General features: G+C 45.8%; 1 protein-coding gene across 1 annotated transcript in view; it reads left to right on the forward strand.

The window, feature by feature from the left end:
- The window catches only part of MYH11 (myosin heavy chain 11), a 149435-nt gene that overhangs the window by 96555 nt on the left and 32565 nt on the right, over positions 1-20315 (forward strand). Inside the window, 5 exon segments of the mRNA XM_040356919.1 lie at positions 1080-1188; positions 3122-3253; positions 7164-7370; positions 9234-9371; positions 18164-18287. Of these exon segments, the coding sequence (XP_040212853.1) occupies positions 1080-1188; positions 3122-3253; positions 7164-7370; positions 9234-9371; positions 18164-18287 (710 nt within the window).

Here is a 20315-nt window from a genome sequence, read left to right on the forward strand (position 1 = left end):
ATTTTTTGCATTACATGTAATCTGCTATACTTTAGCAGGAAACTAATGTTATAAGGAGCTTTTTACTTAAAAAAAAGCCCTTCTGACCTTTTCTAGTTACTAGTGCAGAGGTAATTTAATGCTCTTACCTTTCATTTCTACTGCACAATTCAGTTCGCTTTTGATTAGGGTCCTGTGAATTTTACTACCAGGAAGAAGACAAAGTCAGAAATGCAAAGTTTTGATTTTAAAAGAATTACTATCCGACTGGCCAAAACCACCACACATAAGAAAACGTTCACACAGACTGCCACCATTCATATAATATGGTCAAGCTAAAGACCCACATTACTGAGAATTCTAATAAGAGGACCCTGCTCTCCAGCAGGTATCAGGACTAATACAGTTTTTTGCCAAAAATATAATGCTTTCTCTAGCACTTAAAATGTAGCTAAATTATTTTTTTCTTTTTTTATAACCCATGTAGTTTATTATATATGCATTGGCCAGATTTTCAGATAAGATATATAATACTATTAAGTCAGTTTTGATTGCTTAATAGGACACACTTATCCGAAGACTAACATTCAAGAAAAATGGCTGAAATATATTTCTGCTCCAAGGGCCAGTCAAATGTGAAAGGCTGGAGGTTGCACATTAGCTAATTTACATAGGCATGTGTAAAGCTTGCTTAAAAAAAAATGTTAAACCCACGTAATGTCCAGGACTCTATCAAATATGTAATTATGATTAGTGATTGCTCCGCTCATTTATCTGCATTTAAGGAAAAAACACAAATACAAACATGGAATGTTATAGTCCCAGAGGGACCCACATTTTTAATAGCTTTCTCATATTCCAAGATTTTCTAGGCATATTTATATTCTTTTTTAAAGACCTGCTCAAGCCAAAACTTTATTTTATTATAGATAGAGCAGGGAAGGGTTGGTTTATTACTAAAGTATCTGAATCCCCAACCCCAATCACTGTAAAGATGCTTTTCCTGAAAGTGATATGTCCCAATAATTCTAAATCCTAAAGTCTTTGAAACAAAGATGATGTATGCAATTGAATGTACAATACACCTTTTGCTTTTACAGGGCATTTGCAAAGAGACAACAGCAGCTGACTGCTATGAGAGTCATTCAGAGAAACTGTGCTGCTTATCTAAAGTTGAGAAACTGGCAGTGGTGGAGATTGTTCACTAAGGTAAGTGTGCCGACAGAAACAACTTTATATGTATAAATGTCCATCTCACAGATTTACTGCTTTTCATTCATGTATGTGATAACAGTTGTATCCTGCATGTGACCCCTTGGCAGACTATAATAAAGGCAGACTGCCTGGAGCCCCAAACTCCAACATAATCCATGGGAAAGAATTGTAATGAAGGGGATGAGCACAGACACAAAATGTGTTTGTCATGAATGTCAATTCCTTAGCTGCATATTGGTTTCTAGAACAATGTTGAAAAATATCTAAAAGCATTAAAGCTGTAGTAAACTCTGACAATAAAGAAAAATTTAGGCCCCCAAGTGGTTTAAGCCATAATGTGCCCTAATATGCACTGCACACTAGCAATTTATGACAGTTTCACCTTAAATTGAATTCCCCTAGTGGTGCGCTGTCAGTGCTGTCAGCACTTCCAACTTCACCCAATCTTTTTTCTGGGTTTGACAGTCGTTTGAATGGCGGAATTAAAGTTACACAGCCAAAAATTTCTAGGTAAGTGCTTTGTGGATCGGGCACTTAGGTAGAAATTTTAAGGCAGTGTAACTTAAATGGAAAAAATTAAGTTACGCCAGATCTTTGTGGATTACCCCCTATCTTCCCTGTGATTTGTGGGGGCTTTGAATTCCTCCATTAGTTTAATTTCATTGATCTTGGCGAACCACAGACTAATGAGAAGAGCACAGGTTGTTTCCAATATAGTGGAATTGAGCAGGTGTATCAGTAGGAAACACTTATTGCATTTCTTTGCCACAGGGGTTAAGTGCAAAAGGAAGGCAGCAGGATCATTTGGCATTTGGACATCCGTCAACTTAAAAATTCAGGGCCAGATTCACGTATTTCCGCGTAACTTAGCCGCGGCGTAACGTATCCCATTTACGTTACACCGCCGCAAGTTTACAGCGTAAGTGCCTGATTCACAAAGCACTTACCTGTAAACTTGCGGCGGCGTAGCGTAAATCCACTCAGCGCAAGCCCGCCTAATTCAAATGAGGCGGGCACCATTTAAATTAGGCGCGTTCCCGCACCGAATGTACTCCGTCCATAAAATAACCCGACGTGCATTGCGCTAAATGACGTCGCAAAGACGTCATTGGTTTCGACGTTAACGTAAATGGCGTCCAGCGCCATTCACGGACGACTTACGCAAATGACGTGAAATTTTAAATTTTGACGCGGGAACAACGGCCATACTTAACATTGGTTACACCACCCAGAGGGCATGCTTAGTTTTACGCGACGCATCTCTACGAAAACTACGTAAATTTAGATCGTCGGGCAAAACGGACGTTCGTGAATCGGCGTAACTAGTCATTTGCATATTCTACGCCGACCGCAATGGAATCGTCACCTAGCGGCCGGCCTAGAATTGCAGCCTAAGATCTGACGGTGTAACACAGTTACACCTGTCGGATCTTAGGGCTATCTATGCGTAACTGATTCTATGAATCAAGCGCATAGATACGACAATCGTATCTCAGAGATACGACGGCGTATCAGGAGATACGCCGTCGTATCTCTTTTGTGAATCTGGCCCTCAGTACTTAACTTGTGTCCAGAAGTCCAAGGGACCCAGAAAACATGGAGCATGAACCCCTCCTTATCCGGACATCTTCAACACAGTGGAGCAGAAAGCTGGAACAAATTATGTACAGTCCTATGGACCCGATACCACCTTGCTAAAATTTTGTATCCTGTCACTTGGGTTTTACATGAAATAGATGCTCTTTGAGTCATCAATTCTTTCTCGTTGTTGACCAGTGAAGGTGGTATTTAGGTCATACTCTAATTTAGCAAGGTACCTCTGAGGTGTAAAGTTGTTACTTAGTTTTGATTTATGCATAAATATACCAAACAATACTTTACAATATATTTTTGTTCCACCCCTTACTGAGTGGCATCCTTCTTTCAGGTGAAGCCTCTTTTGCAAGTGACCCGTCAAGAAGAAGAAATGCAAGCTAAGGACGATGAGCTTAAACAAGTCACTGAGAAATTCCACAGAACAGAGCTTGAATTGAAGGAATTACATATGAAACATGTGCAGGTATAGAGATTACTCTCTAACTCAATCTATCCAATTTTTTTGCCAGTTTCATTGTTATCATTGAATTATATTTGTATATCTTGCCGTAGAATTCCAAGATAAGTTGTCAAGCCCATCTAGATCAATTAACCTCCCTGGCGGTATGATTCTTTCAGAAAAAACATGCTGAAAGCGGTACCATTATTTGCAAGGAAATTTGGCGTTTTATATTGTAGGTCTGTCATTTTTAGAAATAACTCACTTAAATCTGACCAAACAAGCTTCTAATAGGCATCCCGGGTATGACATTTTTTTTAAAAACAAAATTATAAATTATAATATAATAATAATTATAAATAATATAACAAATAATAATATAATTATAATAAAAATTATTCAATAATGTAATCAAATCAAAATCACTGAAATTTGCTCAGTTGCAGAATTGTTGCTGTCATTATTTTTTTTTTTTTTATGACGAATTTCCCCACAAATCGCTATCGCACAATTCTGCAAGTGATTATAATTTATTATCGCTGTTTTTTAGCTGATCTAAAACTATTTTTGACATAAAGGGACACTTTGGTTGCTATGGACAATCTACAGTTTGCAGGGAGAAAGAAACGTTTTTATTATATAAAATGACATGCATGACACAGGACAGACCACTAGGGACAAAGGGGGTGTGTTTTTTTTACATACAGTACTGTAATCTATAAGATTACAGTATACTGTATGTATAGTGTTTGTTTACTTTTTTGAATTTGGCGCCGTTCTCCGTCCCCGTGCGTCGTAACGTCGCAGGGAACGGAGATCGGCGTCACACGGAGGCACTGTGTGAATCGAGCGAGGTCCCGATCGCTCACACAGCGCGGTGGCATCGCTGGATCCAGGGACAAGGTAAGTAAAACTCCCTGTACATCCAGCGAGGCGAGCCCGAGTCTGACTCGGGGTTACCGATCCTAGCCCAAAAATCTCAGACTCGGGAACACCGCCCAGGAGGTTAATGGGGAAAAAAAACACAGTGACACCAATAGAAAACCTCCACATACACTATTCTATACCCACAGTTGATCCAGAGGAAGGCAAAAGAAACCCCAATAAATCATAAAATCCAATTAGCTCCAGTGGAGAAAAAAGGATCCCCAGGAGTAGGGATGAGCTTCGTATTCGAGTCGAACTCACGTTCGACTCGAACATCGTGTGTTCGACCGTTCGTCGAATTACGAACGCTTTGGGTCATTCGCGCCAAATTCGAGTGGCGTGTTAGGGCCCATAATTCACTGCGGCATCGCAGTGCATTGCTGGCTGATGATTAGCCAAGCATGCACTATGACCCGCATGCTTGGTTAATCAAAGCGCGCAAAAAAACGGAGAGCCATAATTGGCCAAAGCCAGGGTGGCTTTGGCCAATTATGGCTCAGGGGGTTTAGTACATGCCCCACACTATATAATGCTGCCTGGAAGTCGGCCTTGTGTAGTGTGTTGGTGGTTTACAGAGAGAGAGAGAGTCATTTTTTGGAGTTAGGTAGAGCAGGCAGGCAGGCAGGCTAGTCAGTTAGAGTTACAGTGTGTAGAGGATATATATGCATTCCAGGTGTTGTATATATATTTATACACTGTATAGAGTTTAGCTAGATCCGCTCTTCCTAATTTACTAACAGGCAGGCAGGTGATTGTGCTAGCTGCAGTATTTTCACGTGGTGTACTGTCTGTGTCCTCTGCACAGTGTGCACCTAAAGCTACGTCAATAGATTTGCTGGTGTTTCTCATATTAATTTCTAAAGGCAGTAGAACAGCACGATTCTGGGAAAAATGAGAATCACATTCTTTTGCTTAGAATGAAGATCACGATCTCTCACGATTCTTAAAAAAATTTGATTTTTTTTTTATTTTATTTACACACACATATATTATATATATATATATATATTATTATATTATATTATATATATATAAAAGCACCATGCACCAACGGCATTAAAAATAAAGTTAAAAAAAGGCCCATGCACTTTGGTGCTATTGAGGGGTGGCAGGCAGCAGTGTCATCTTAAGAGCATTATAGGCCCCCGGGCAATACAGTGCACTGGGGCCCTGTCTACACAATCACACACTAGAATTACTGACAAAAATCATAACATTTACTGGCAGAACCACATTTTTTATTGCCACTGCAAAAAAAGTACCTAAAATTACAGTTTTCAGTGCCCAACAATGCAAATGTCAGTATTTAAACTATAAACATATAGCTAGTGCTATTAGAAATGTGTTTAAGTTAAACAAAAGTAAAAAAAAAAAAAATGTCTTCATTGACATGAAGGTCAGGTTACTATAACCCAGCCAGCACAGAGTTTCCTCTTACATCAGAGTCTGCAGGATTCCCCCTTACAGTGAAAGGGAACTCTTATGTAAAGGGGAACGCTGCAGATCATGATCTAAGGGGGGAACTCCGATGTGGAGGGGGGCTATGGTGACCAGAGACAACCTTATATCAGAGTCCACTGCTTTCTCTTTCCCACTTACATCAGGGTCCGCAGACTGAGTTCCCCCTTGCATTGTAAGGGGGAATCCTGCAGACTCTGATGTGGGGGGTACTCTGGTGACCAGAGACCACCTTCCTTAGATTAAATACACTAAGGTAAGGGGGGTCACTAATATAGGAGGGGGAACCTTTATATCAGTGCCCCCTTACATTTTTGCATTCACTCCCCCCTTACATCAGCAACCCCCCCGCACTCGTGGAGGACCGGATCTTCTCTGTGATTTCCGCGAACTGGGCATGGGCAGTTCAAACCCATCACTCTCCATAATTTTTTACTGGGGTTGCTGGGCAGCCGGTGGGGCCCCCCAGGCAAGCGGGGCCCCCGGGCAACTGCCCAGCGTGCCCAATGGAAAAGATGGCCCTGGCAGGCAGTTAATTCTCAAATTAATAGGGTGTTCTGCAGCCAGGCACATACTCTGATGCATCGCATAGATGTGAAGTTGAACCTTTAAAACACAGTCAGGAGACCGAGGGGCATCAAAAAACCCAAATTTTCAAAAAATCATTTGTCATTGGGACAGAAAGTGAGGTGCAATCTTCTGAACAGATGCGCATCAGACAGCAAAACAAATGTTACAGGGGTGATAACCCCTCTCTATGTTTTCCATAAAGCTTAAAAAATTGTTTTTTTTTGGCTGGAGCTACACTTTAAAAAAGTACCAGTTCAAAATTACAAACAGATTCTACTTACCAACAAACCTACATTCCCTGTCTTGTTTGCACCACCTGTTTACTGCTGTTCAAAGTATATAGGGCCAAAGGGGCTGGTAAGGACCAGGGGGGAGGGGGGCGGGGAAACCCATGCTATTTTTCTCAATGATTTTCATCCATATTGCAGACATTACATTAAAGCCACAAGCAGTTTTAAATTACTTTTTTCTTATAGTAACACCCATCAGGTACGATATTTAAAGGATTTTTTCCAAATTTTTTTGTTCACTTTAAGCATCATTAAAATCACTGCTCCAGAAAAAACTACAGTTTTTAAAACTTTTTTTTCCATTGATACATGTTCCCTGGGGCAAGACCCGGGTTCTCAAACTCGTTTTACGACAATAACTTGCATATTAGCCTTTAAAATTAGCACTTTTGAATTCCAACGTTTGAGTCCCATAGACTTCAATGGGGTTCTAAAAGTTTGCGTGAACATTCGGTCAGTTCGAAGGTTCTGGTGCGAACCGAACGGGGGGTGTTCGGCTCATCCCTACCCAAGAGGCAACCGGATGTTCCCTGGATAAACTGCCCCTGGTGTTATTACCTATAAATATTAGTATCAAGGTATATTTTGTGCATTTAGGTCCTTTATATGACCTTTAAGTGAATAACTCCACACCAAGTTCACTATATGGACCACTTATGTGTTTATACATTTATTGTTTGTTCCATCAGATTACAGAAGAGAAGAATGTCCTTCAAGAGCAACTTCAAGCTGAAACAGAGCTGTATGCTGAAGCAGAAGAGATGAGGATACGTTTACAAGCTAAGAAGCAAGAAATGGAGGAGATTCTTCATGAAATGGAAGCCAGGATAGAAGAGGAAGAAGAACGTGGCCAGCAACTGCAAGCAGAGAAGAAAAAAATGCTGCAGCAGATGCAGGTATAACAACATGTTGTTATTAGAAGACCTACTTCGATTGCTATAGACAACTATAAATGTTTAAAACTAAACTTAAATTTGCTTATATTTTGCCTTCTTTGGTTCCATCATTCTCCCTCAATCCCATTTTAAAAACTCCTTTCATTACATACCTTAGAACTCAGTGGGGTAGATTCAGGTACAGCTGCGCGCTCCTTACGGAGGCGCAGTGTACTCTTTTTACCCTGCGCCTACGCAAATTATTTGCGCTACGCTTCATTCATGAAGCAGTAGCCACGTAATTTGCGTGGGCGCTCCTCAAAAATGCCCTGCGTAAGGGCGCTTAATGTAAATGATCCCTTAGGGGGCAGGAATAATTTAAATTAGGCGCGTTCCCGCGCCGAGTGTAGAGCGCATGCTCCGTCGGGAAACTTTCCCGACGTGCATTGCGGTAAATGACGTCGCAAGGACGTCATTTGCTTCAAAGTGAACGTGAATGGCGTCCAGCGCCATTCACGATTCACTTACGCAAACGACGTAAAATGTAAACCTCGCGATGCGGGAACGACGGGTATCCTTAGCATTGGCTGCCCCTGCTTTTAGCATGTGCAGCCTTACGCGAAACCCGACGTACGCAAACGACGTAAACTGCGTACGCAGGGCTCGCGTAGGGTTGTGAATCGGCGTTAGTGTGCAATTTGCATACTATACGCTGACCACAACGGGAACGCCCCCTAGCGGCCAACGTAAGAATGCAGCCTACGATATGACGGCATAAGGAGGCTTATGCCAGTCATTTCTTAGGCTGCCGTCGGCGTTACGAGGTTCCTGAATCAGGAGCATTCGTAACGCCGGCGCAAGTAACAATTGCGCTGCGTAACTATGGTTATGCAGACCCAATTGCTTCTTGAATCTAGGCCACTGATGTCATCTCTGGATTTCTGTACTACTCTATGCAATGCAGGCAGATCATGGTTGGGTGCGATACATACAGTACTATGGTTTCCTGAAAACATCACAGCACCCGGTCTCACTACTCCTCCTAAAACATCTTTTAGTCTGATGGACCATTTTCATCAGACTAAACCGATCGTGTGTGGGCCCCATCGGTTATTTAGCCATCGGTTTAAAAAATTAGGAACTTGTTTTAAAATTATCTGATGGATAAAAAACCTATAGAAAAAAATGATCATCCGTGGGCACGTGCATCGGTTAAAAATCCATGCATGTTTAGAATCAAGTCAACGCATGCTTGGAAGCATTGAACTTCATTTGTTTCAGCACGTCGTTGTGTTTTACGTCACCGCGTTCTGACACGATCGTTATTTTAACTGATGGTGTGTAGGCACAACTGATCATCCATCAATTTCATCGGATAACTGATGGAAAAATCAGACCGTTTTCATCGGATGGACCGATCGTGTGTACAGAGCATTAGTCCTGATGCAACCATGGGCTGCCTCTTGTGAAGAGTTATGCAAACATCAAAATGCCTTGATGGGTGGTTGTCAGTCTGGGGGAGAGGGCATTCCCAGGCAAGCTGCATTTGCATGCCGACCACCCTAGATAATGACCACATGTCATGCTCCACCTCCAAAAGCTAAAGACCGGGCCAGGGACAGTCATGCTAGGGAGGAGAGTTCTAGATGATCTTGTTTGTCCTCCAGCCAGAAAATAAGGTGGGCTCTGTCTGACTTATTGTAGCTTATACTACACACTGTAAGAAGCACATGGTGTACAGTGAAAATAGAGTAAGCTAACTTTGCTACATTAGAGGAATGTGCAATTGTGCAAGATAAGGCTGATTCAATTTTAATTTAGCACAGTTTTTATACCCTAGAAATTTTCAGGATCTGTGCCATGACTTTGTATTCTTTTTGTTAGGACCTGGAGGAGCAGCTGGAGGAAGAGGAAGCAGCCAGACAGAAGCTGCAACTAGAGAAAGTGACAGCAGAGGCCAAGATCAAGAAATTGGAAGATGATGTTCTTTTAATGGATGACCATAACAACAAATTAACTAAGGTAGAGCACTTACTACACTGGAAAATTGGAAGAAGGCCTCTGGATGCCAAGGGCAACAGGAAAATGTGTACCTGACAGGGGCAGCACACCTTTTTCTATTGCAGAAAACAGATCCTCCCAGTATTTTTTTCAAGGATTGGCAACGTGCTTTTTCCTTAAGGGTTTTTATCACATCCATATATATGCACAAAAGCTCTTACATTTTGTGCATTACTGTGTGTGTTACATAAAGTAGGGAGAAGGACATTCAATGTAATATAGGTATTTATATAGGGCTGAAATTTTTTTCAATGCTTTACACCAGGGTTTTAAAATTTCAAGTCCTCAGCTACTCACCAGGCCATAAGAGTGGCAGGAATACACGATAAGAAAATTGGGCGAAAATTTCCGTTCTGAGAACGCTCGGCCGATTTTCTACTTGTTGATGGCCAGCAAGTAATACCCGATATCGAAATTGTGAATGAAAAAGACAGATTGAAAAGAATGGAAAAATTGAGTCATATCATTTTGCGAATGAACGATATTCTTTTCGTTGGTGTGAAGGTAAAACATCTCTTGAACATTATCAAGCATGAGCAGAACTAGTAGACAACCCCATTTGTACGTGAGACGTCAACACTATGTATGAAATCAATAGCTCTTTTAAAGATTTTTTTTATTTTTTTATTGGCGCCGATTTCGACCAACGAGTGCTGTTTTGTTGGTCGGCAGTCGAGCGATCGGTCGATCTTATAACCGTGTATTCCTGCTATTACTTGCCACCATCTCTCGAAAATGCCCCCCAGCTCTCTCACCTCCTACAAATGCTCCCCAGATCTCACAAATGCCCCCAGCTCTTCCACTTCTCACAAATGTCCCCCTCAGCTCTCACAAATGCCCCCCACCTCTCTAACCTCTCAAAAATCCCCCCCAGCTCTTCCACAAATGCCCCCCAGCTATCTTACCTCTAACAAAAGCCCCCCAGTTCTCACAAACGCCCCCAGCTCTCTCACCTCTCACAAATGCCCCCCCCCCCCAGTTCTCTCACCAATGCCACCCTCCCAACTCTCTCACCAATGCTACCTCAATACTATACCCCCAGCTCTCACTAATGCCCCTCCAGCTCTCACACTAATGACCCTCAAACTCTCACCAATGCCCTCCCAAATCTCACTAATACCCCCAGCTCTATCAACAATGCCCCCCAGCTCTCTCTAATAAACGAATGCCCCCCAGGTCTCTCACTGATGCTACCCTCCAGCTCTCTCACCAATGCCACCCCCCAGCTCTTTCTACTAATTGCCCCAGCTCTTAACCAACGCTACCCACAGCTCTCTCACTAATGCCCCCCAGCTCTTATACCAATGCTTCCCCGGCTTTCTATCCAATGCTACTCCCCAGCTCTTTCACTAATGCTCCCCCAGCTCTCTCACAATGCTTCCCCCAGCTCTCTCACTAATGCTACCCCCAGCTCTCTCACTTATCCCCCCAGGCTCTCTCACTAATGCCTTGCCACAAAGCTCTCTCACTAAAGCTACCCCCAGCTCTCTCACTAATACCCCCAGTTCTCACTATGCTACCCCCAGCTTTCTCAATAATACCCCCAGCTCTCCCACTAATGCTACCCCTCAGCTCCCTCACTTATCCCCCCCAGGCTCTCTCACTAATGCCCTTGCCCACAAAGCTCTCTCACTAATGCTACCCCAGCACTCTCACTATACCATCTGTTCTCACTATGGCTCACCCCCAGCTTCTCAATAATACCCCCAGCTCTCTCACTAATGCTACCCCAGCTCTTTCACTATGCCCCCCAGCTTTTTCACTAATGCCCCACCAGCTCTCTCACAATGCTCCCCCAGCTCTCTCACTAATGTCCCCCCAGCTCTCTCACTAATGCTACCCCCCAGCTCTCTCACTTATTCCCCCAAGCTCTCTCACTAATGCCCCTAGTTCTCACTAATGCTACCCCCAGCTCTCTCAATAATACCCCCCCAGCTCTCTCACTACATGCTACCCCCCAGCTCTCTCACTAATACCCCCAGCTGTCTCACCAATGCTGCCCCCTGCTCTTTCACTAATGCCCCCCAGCTCTCCCACTAATGCTACCCCCAGCTTTCTCACTAATGCCCCCCAGCTCTCTCACCAATGCACCCCAGGTCTCTCACCAATGCTGCCCCCAGCTCTCTCAATAGTGCTACCCCCAGCTCTCTCACTAATGCCCCCCAGCTCTCTCAGTAATTTTACCCCCAAGCTCTCTCACTAATGCCCCCCCAGCTATCCCACTAATGCTACCCCCGGATTTCGTCACTAATGCCCCCCAGCTCTCTCACCAATGCACCCCAGGTTTCTCACCAATGCTGCCCCCAGCTCTCTCAATAATGCTACCCCCCCCAGCTCGTCTCACTAATGCCCCCCAGCTCTCTCAGTAATTTTACCCCCAAGCTCTCTCAATAACGCCCCCCCCAGCACTCTCACAATGCTACCCCCAGCTCTCTCCACCAATGCTACCCCCCAGCTCCCTCACTAATGCCCCCCAGTTCTCTTACAGCTACCCCCAGCTCTTTCACTAATGCTACCCCCCGGCTCTCTCACTGATGCTACCCCCGGCTCTCTCACTATGACCCACCCAGTTCTCTCACTAATGTCCCCCGGCTCTCTCACAAATTCTTCCCCAAAGCTCTCTCACTAATGCTACCCCAATCTCTCCCACTAATGCCCCCAGCTCTCTCACTAATGCCCCCAGTTCTCACTAATGCCCTCCCAGATTTCTTACTAATGCCCTCCCAGCTCCCTCTCTAATGTCCTCCCAGCTCTCTCACTAATGCCCCCCAGCTCTCTCACTAATGATAACTCCCAGCTCTCTCACTAATGCTAACCCCAAGCTCTCTCACTAATGCCCCCAGCTCTCTCACTAATGCCCCACAGCTCCCTCACCAATGCCCCACAGCTCCCTCACCAATGCTGGCCCCCTCAGCTCTCTCACCTCTTAGAAATATAGAATGCAGCCGGCACCAAGGTTTTTGGTATTTCTGTGCTTTTTTCTTCTTCAGCACAGTGACAGTTACAGCACAGTGACAGCACAGTGACAGCTCCAACTGTTGAGACTGTAGCACAGAGCCAAAGAGGAGTTTATCAGCTCTATGCTACAGTTCTGACAGAAGGGGAAAGAAGGCGCCTCGTACTGGAACAAAAACAATGCAAGTGGTTGTGGTGTCGGGAACAGGGGCACCCACCAGCAAATGTGGGGCATATGCCCTGAGTGCCTGGCGATCGCACAAAAAACTATCTCTCCAAACTAAAACATGCAGTGCTGCAGGATTCCTTGCCAGGGGGAGTCGCCAATAGGCAGAAAGCGGGAGCAGGAGTGGAAAGCGGAGGGCTAAGCTGGCCTGAAAATTGTGCCATTGGTCTCTGCATTGAGAAGGGGGAGAGCAAAGATTGCCAGCAAGCCGGGACGGTTGGGGGTTATCCCCTCAGCATCCACCGAGCATCTCTTCTCCTCTCCCCGCTTTCTATCCAATGCTACCCCCCAGCTCTCTCACTTATCCCCCCAGGCTCTCTCACTAATGCCCTTGCCCACAAAGCTCTCTCACTAATGCTACCCCCAGCTCTCTCACTAATACCCCCAGTTCTCACTAATGCTACCCCCAGCTTTCTCAATAATACCCCCCAGCTCTCCCACTAATGCTACCCCTCAGCTCTCTCACTTATCCCCCCAGGCTCTCTCACTAATGCCCTTGCCCACAAAGCTCTCTCACTAATGCTACCCCCAGCTCTCTCACTAATACCCCCAGTTCTCACTAATGCTACCCCAGCTCTCTCAATAATACCCCCCAGCTCTCTCACTAATGCTACCCCCAGCTATTTCACTAATGCCCCCCCCAGCTTTTTCACTAATGCCCCACCAGCTCTCTCACCAATGCTCCCCCCAGCTCTCTCACTAATGTCCCCCAGCTCTCTCACTAATGCTACCCCCCAGCTCTCTCACTTATTCCCCCAGGCTCTCTCACTAATGCTCCCCCAGCTCTCTCACTAATGCCCCCAGTTCTCACTAATGCTACCCCAGCTCTCTCAATAATACCCCCCAGCTCTCTCACTAATACCCCCAGCTGTCTCACCAATGCTGCCCCCAGCTCTTTCACTAATGCCCCCCAGCTCTCCCACTAATGCTACCCCAAGCTTTCTCACTAATGCACCTCAGGTCTCTCACCAATGCTGCCCCCCAGCTCTCTCACCAATGCTGCCCCAGCTCTCTCAATAACGCTACCCCCCAGCTCTCTCACTAATGCCCCCCAGCTCTCTCACTAATGCTACCCCCAGCTATTTCACTAATGCCCCCCCCCCAGCTTTTTCACTAATGCCCCACCAGCTCTCTCACCAATGCTCCCCCCAGCTCTCTCACTAATGTCCCCCAGCTCTCTCACTAATGCTACCCCCCAGCTCTCTCACTTATTCCCCCAGGCTCTCTCACTAATGCTCCCCCAGCTCTCTCACTAATGCCCCTAGTTCTCACTAATGCTACCCCCAGCTCTCTCAATAATACCCCCCAGCTCTCTCACTAATGCTACCCCCAGCTCTCTCACTAATACCCCCAGCTGTCTCACCAATGCTGCCCCCAGCTCTTTCACTAATGCCCCCCAGCTCTCCCACTAATGCTACCCCGAGCTTTCTCACTAATGCACCTCAGGTCTCTCACCAATGCTGCCCCCCAGCTCTCTCACCAATGCTGCCCCCAGCTCTCTCAATAACGCTACCCCCCAGCTCTCTCACTAATGCCCCCCAGCTCTCTCAGTAATTTTACCCCCAAGCTCTCTCACTAATGCCCCCCAGCTATCCCACTAATGCTACCCCCGGATTTCTCACTAATGCCCCCCCAGCTCTCTCACCAATGCACCCCAGGTCTCTCACCAATGCTGCCCCCAGCTCTCTCAATAATGCTACCCCCAGCTCTCTCACTAATGCCCCCCAGCTCTCTCAGTAATTTTACCCCCAAGCTCTCTCACTAACGCCCCCCAGCACTCTCACCAATGCTACCCCCCAGCTCTCTCACCAATGCTACCCCCCAGCTCTCTCACTAATGCCCCCCAGTTCTCTTACTGCTACCCCCAGCTCTTTCACTAATGCTACCCCCGGCTCTCTCACTAATGCTACCCCCGGCTCTCTCACTATTGCCCCCACCCCAAGCTCTCACTACCCTGCCCCCCTCTCTCACTAATGTCCCCCGGCTCTCTCACAAATTCTTCCCCAAAGCTCTCTCACTAATGCTACCCCCAATCTCTCCCACTAATGCCCCCAGCTCTCTCACTAATGCCCCCAGTTCTCACTAATGCCCTCCCAGATTTCTACTAATGCCCTCCCAGCTCCCTCTCTAATGTCCTCCCAGCTCTCTCACTAATGCCCCCCAGCTCTCTCACTAATGATAACTCCCAGCTCTCTCACTAATGCTAACCCCAAGCTCTCTCACTAATGCCCCCCAGCTCTCTCACTAATGCCCCACAGCTCCCTCACCAATGCCCCACAGCTCCCTCACCAATGCTGGCCCCCTCAGCTCTCTCACCTCTTAGAAATATAGAATGCAGCCGGCACCAAGGTTTTTGGTATTTCTGTGCTTTTTTCTTCTTCAGCACAGTGACAGTTACAGCACAGTGACAGCACAGTGACAGCTCCAACTGTTGAGACTGTAGCACAGAGCCAAAGAGGAGTTTATCAGCTCTATGCTACAGTTCTGACAGAAGGGGAAAGAAGGCGCCTCGTACTGGAACAAAAACAATGCAAGTGGTTGTGGTGTCGGGAACAGGGGCACCCACCAGCAAATGTGGGGCATATGCCCTGAGTGCCTGGCGATCGCACAAAAAACTATCTCTCCAAACTAAAACATGCAGTGCTGCAGGATTCCTTGCCAGGGGGAGTCGCCAATAGGCAGAAAGCGGGAGCAGGAGTGGAAAGCGGAGGGCTAAGCTGGCCTGAAAATTGTGCCATTGGTCTCTGCATTGAGAAGGGGGAGAGCAAAGATTGCCAGCAAGCCGGGACAGTTGGGGGTTATCCCCTCAGCATCCACCGAGCATCTCTTCTCCTCTCCCCGCTTTCTATCCAATGCTACTCCCCAGCTCTTTCACTAATGCTCCCCCCAGCTCTCTCACCAATGCTCCCCCAGCTCTCTCACTAATGCTACCCCCAGCTCTCTCACTTATCCCCCCAGGCTCTCTCACTAATGCCCTTGCCCACAAAGCTCTCTCACTAATGCTACCCCCAGCTCTCTCACTAATACCCCCAGTTCTCACTAATGCTACCCCCAGCTTTCTCAATAATACCCCCCAGCTCTCCCACTAATGCTACCCCTCAGCTCTCTCACTTATCCCCCCAGGCTCTCTCACTAATGCCCTTGCCCACAAAGCTCTCTCACTAATACCCCCAGTTCTCACTAATGCTACCCCAGCTCTCTCAATAATACCCCCCAGCTCTCTCACTAATGCCCCCCCCAGCTATTTCACTAATGCCCCCCCCCAGCTTTTTCACTAATGCCCCACCAGCTCTCTCACCAATGCTCCCCCCAGCTCTCTCACTAATGTCCCCCAGCTCTCTCACTAATGCTACCCCCCAGCTCTCTCACTTATTCCCCCAGGCTCTCTCACTAATGCTCCCCCAGCTCTCTCACTAATGCCCCTAGTTCTCACTAATGCTACCCCCAGCTCTCTCAATAATACCCCCCAGCTCTCTCACTAATGCTACCCCCAGCTCTCTCACTAATACCCCCAGCTGTCTCACCAATGCTGCCCCCAGCTCTTTCACTAATGCCCCCCAGCTCTCCCACTAATGCTACCCCAAGCTTTCTCACTAATGCACCTCAGGTCTCTCACCAATGCTACCCCCAGCTCTCTCACCAATGCTGCCCCCAGCTCTCTCAATAACGCTACCCCCCAGCTCTCTCACTAATGCCCCCCAGCTCTCTCACTAATGCCCCCCAGCTCTCTCAGTAATTTTACCCCCAAGCTCTCTCACTAATGCCCCCCAGCTATCCCACTAATGCTACCCCCGGATTTCTCACTAATGCCCCCCAGCTCTCTCACCAATGCACCCCAGGTCTCTCACCAATGCTGCCCCCAGCTCTCTCAATAATGCTACCCCCAGCTCTCTCACTAATGCCCCCCAGCTCTCTCAGTAATTTTACCCCCAAGCTCTCTCACTAACGCCCCCCAGCACTCTCACCAATGCTACCCCCCAGCTCTCTCACTAATGCCCCCCAGTTCTCTTACTGCTACCCCCAGCTCTTTCACTAATGCTACCCCCGGCTCTCTTACTAATGCTACCCCCGGATCTCTCACTATTGCCCCCACCCCAGTTCTCTCACTAATGTCCCCCTGGCTCTCTCACAAATTCTTCCCCCAAAGCTCTCTCACTAATGCTACCCCCAATCTCTCCCACTAATGCCCCCAGCTCTCTCACTAATGCCCCCAGTTCTCACTAATGCCCTCCCAGATTTCTTACTAATGCCCTCCCAGCTCCCTCTCTAATGTCCTCCCAGCTCTCTCACTAATGCCCCCCAGCTCTCTCACTAATGATAACTCCCAGCTCTCTCACTAATGCTACCCCCAAGCTCTCTCACTAATGCCCCCCAGCTCTCTCACTAATGCCCCACAGCTCCCTCACCAATGCCCCACAGCTCCCTCACCAATGCTGGCCCCCTCAGCTCTCTCACCTCTTAGAAATATAGAATGCAGCCGGCACCAAGGTTTTTGGTATTTCTGTGCTTTTTTTTTCTTCAGCACAGTGACAGTCACAGCACAGTGACAGCACAGTGACAGCTCCAACTGTTGAGACTGTAGCACAGAGCCAAAGAGGAGTTTATCAGCTCTATGCTACAGTTCTGACAGAAGGGGAAAGAAGGCGCCTCGTACTGGAACAAAAACAATGCAAGTGGTTGTGGTGTCGGGAACAGGGGCACCGACCAGCAAATGTGGGGCATATGCCCTGAGTGCCTGGCGATCGCACAAAAAACTATCTCTCCAAACTAAAACATGCAGTGCTGCAGGATTCCTTGCCAGGGGGAGTCGCCGATAGGCAGAAAGCGGGAGCAGGAGTGGAAAGCGGAGGGCTAAGCTGGCCTGAAAATTGTGCCATTGGTCTCTGCATTGAGAAGGGGGAGAGCAAAGATTGCCAGCAAGCCGGGACGGTTGGGGGTTATCCCCTCAGCATCCACTGAGCATCTCTTCTCCTCTCTTAGCAGGATCTTGGCTGCTTCTGCCTGCTCCACTCGCCCTACCTGTATTTCCATCCGCCAAATGTGAGCAGGCGAGTGGAAATTTTGAGGGCTGCTTTACACATATATCATACATTCACATCAGTCTCTGCCCTCAAGGAGATTACAATGTGGGGTCCCTAGATCATGCAAGGGACAATTTAGACAGGGGCCAATTAACCTATAAGCATGTCTTTGTAGTGTGGAAGGAAACCCACGTAAGCATAAAGAGAACATGCAAACTCCATGGAGGTAGTGTTCTGGTTAGGATTAGAACCAACAACCCTAGTACTGCAAGGTAGAAGTGCTAACCACTTTACCATTCATCTCTAAGCTGGCACTTAATAGGCACTGTAATGCACAAAAACATGCTGAGTTGCAGCATAATGGTGCAAATGGTCACCATTAGCATTGGTTTTCTTTTTCTACACAGAAATTGTGTTTTCCTGCAGCAAAACACATCAGCCCCATAGACATACTGGTAAAAATATAGGCAAATCAATTTTGCCGGTAATAAAAAACAATTGGAAGTAAAAAAACAAAAACATGATTTTTAATCTTTTTTTTTTTAAAACAGGAAAGAAAAGTGCTTGAGGAGAGAGTGAATGACCTTACCTCTAACCTGGCAGAAGAAGAAGAAAAGGCAAAGAACCTGACTAAATTAAAAAACAAACATGAATCTATGATCTCAGAACTGGAGGGTATGACAAAACTTTTGCTTTACCAGTGATTTGAGTGAGAAATATATGCCGATTGGGATACTAGTCATTTTGAAATTTGGTGAGAGATCTTCTGTATCAATCAGTATAGGAAGAACAGCTCCAAATTGGTCATATTAATAAATAAGAAATACTGAAATAGAAAACATTATGACCATATGTTGTATTTGTCCCGAAAAACCATTTGTAACTTGAAACGAGGCTTATATTGTATGTTTTAATTTTGAGAGACAATAAGAGCCGGTTCACACTGGGGCGACTTGCGATCCGAATTCATGTCGCCTCAAGTCGTCCCAAGTCGCGCTGTAGAGAAAAACAATGGAAGTGAATGGGAGCGGTGTTAATACACACGACTCAAGGCGATGCGACTTCAGAAAAGGTTCCTGTACTACTTCAATCCGACTTGTAGGCGATTTGTACCCATTGATTTCAATGGAAGTCGCCTCAGAAGTCGGATCACTGTCTTAACTGAAGCGACTTTCCAGGAAGATAACATACATTTCTCAGGCAAACCTCTCCTGCCCCCCTCCCTCCCCCTCCCTCTCCCAGAGCTGATTGTTGTTTTATTGGCCACTGGAAAGTCTCCTGTCCTGGAGACGACTTCAAGTTGTGTTGTAAATCGCCCCAGATCGCCCTGTGGTTCATGTTCAAGTCGTGTCGGAGTCGCCTCTGAAAGTCGCACTGGAAGTCGTGTCGCCCTAGTGTGAACCGACTCTAAGTGTTGTGTAATTGCCAGCTTTATTTATTTATTTATTATAACAGGATGTCATGGCTGAGGTTTCATAATTGGCATGTTCATATACCCGTGAGAGTCTGCTATATTGGACTTATGCCTAATTCCTTTTGTTTTACCTTTGATAAGAGTGGGAAAGGGATGGACTATGAGGGAGCGAGGATAAATCATTACCCAATGAGGGTATAGACAGTAATAAAGTTTAAAGAGGATTTTAACTAAAAAGGAGTGTGTTGCTGCATGCATACCCATATTTAGTAGATTTATCCCTCACTGTGAACGCTTGTCAATAGAGCAAAAAGAGAAAGTAAATCTCTCTCCACTGAGGATTGAGGCCGCGTACACACGATCGGTCCAAACCGATGAAAACGGACTGAAGGACCGCTTCATCGGTCCAAACCGATCGTGTGTGGACCCCATCGGTCAGTTATCCTTCTGTCAAATAAAAAGAGAACTTGCTTTAAAATTGAACCGATGGACGCCTAACCGATAGGTCAAAACCGATCGTTAGTATGCAAAAGCATCGGTCAAAAAGCCGCGCATGCTCAGAATCAAGTCGACGCATGCTTAGAAGCATTGAACTTTGTCTTTTTCAGCACGTTGTGTGTTTTACGTCACCGCGTTCTGACACAATCGATTTAACCCATGGTGTGTAGGCACATCAGACCATCAGTCAGCAATAAAAAAAAAAATTCACACTCAAAAAAAAAAAAAATGTTACGTCTAGATTTACAGGTTGAATGCACCTAGGTTGCTCAATTTTTATATAATGTGCATTTTTAGATTATTTGTTTTAGAAGATATAAAATATTGAGAACATTTTCTTAACTCTTCTAAAAACCAGTAGTGTTTTTTCAGAAAAAAACACCTGATGTGTGTAAAAGTGTTTACACTTTTTTTCCAGCATTTAGGCATGTTTACAGGCATCAAGAGCTTGAACGTTAACTAATTTAATTGGCCAGAATAAATAATTTAAAAAAAGCCCTGGGTGCAAGGACCACATACAATGGCATGGCGAGCCAGATTCGGCATGCAGGCCTTGTGTTTGGTACATGTACTCTAAAGTATACAGGTTGTGTGTTGAGGTACCTGCCCAAATATTGTATACATGTAATGTAATAGAAGAGTGAGGCTACAAAAGTTTTAAAGTGCTTCAGTGTGCTGTATATCTTTTCAAGTGGCAAGAATTCTTTTTTTGAGGTTAGGAGAAAAAATATTTAACAGAAATGTAGCATTCTTTGATTGCTCCTAACCTCTGAACTCTGTGTTTCTTACTA

This window comes from Rana temporaria, chromosome 6, assembly GCF_905171775.1.
Source record: "Rana temporaria chromosome 6, aRanTem1.1, whole genome shotgun sequence".
NCBI classification, from domain to species: domain Eukaryota; kingdom Metazoa; phylum Chordata; class Amphibia; order Anura; family Ranidae; genus Rana; species Rana temporaria.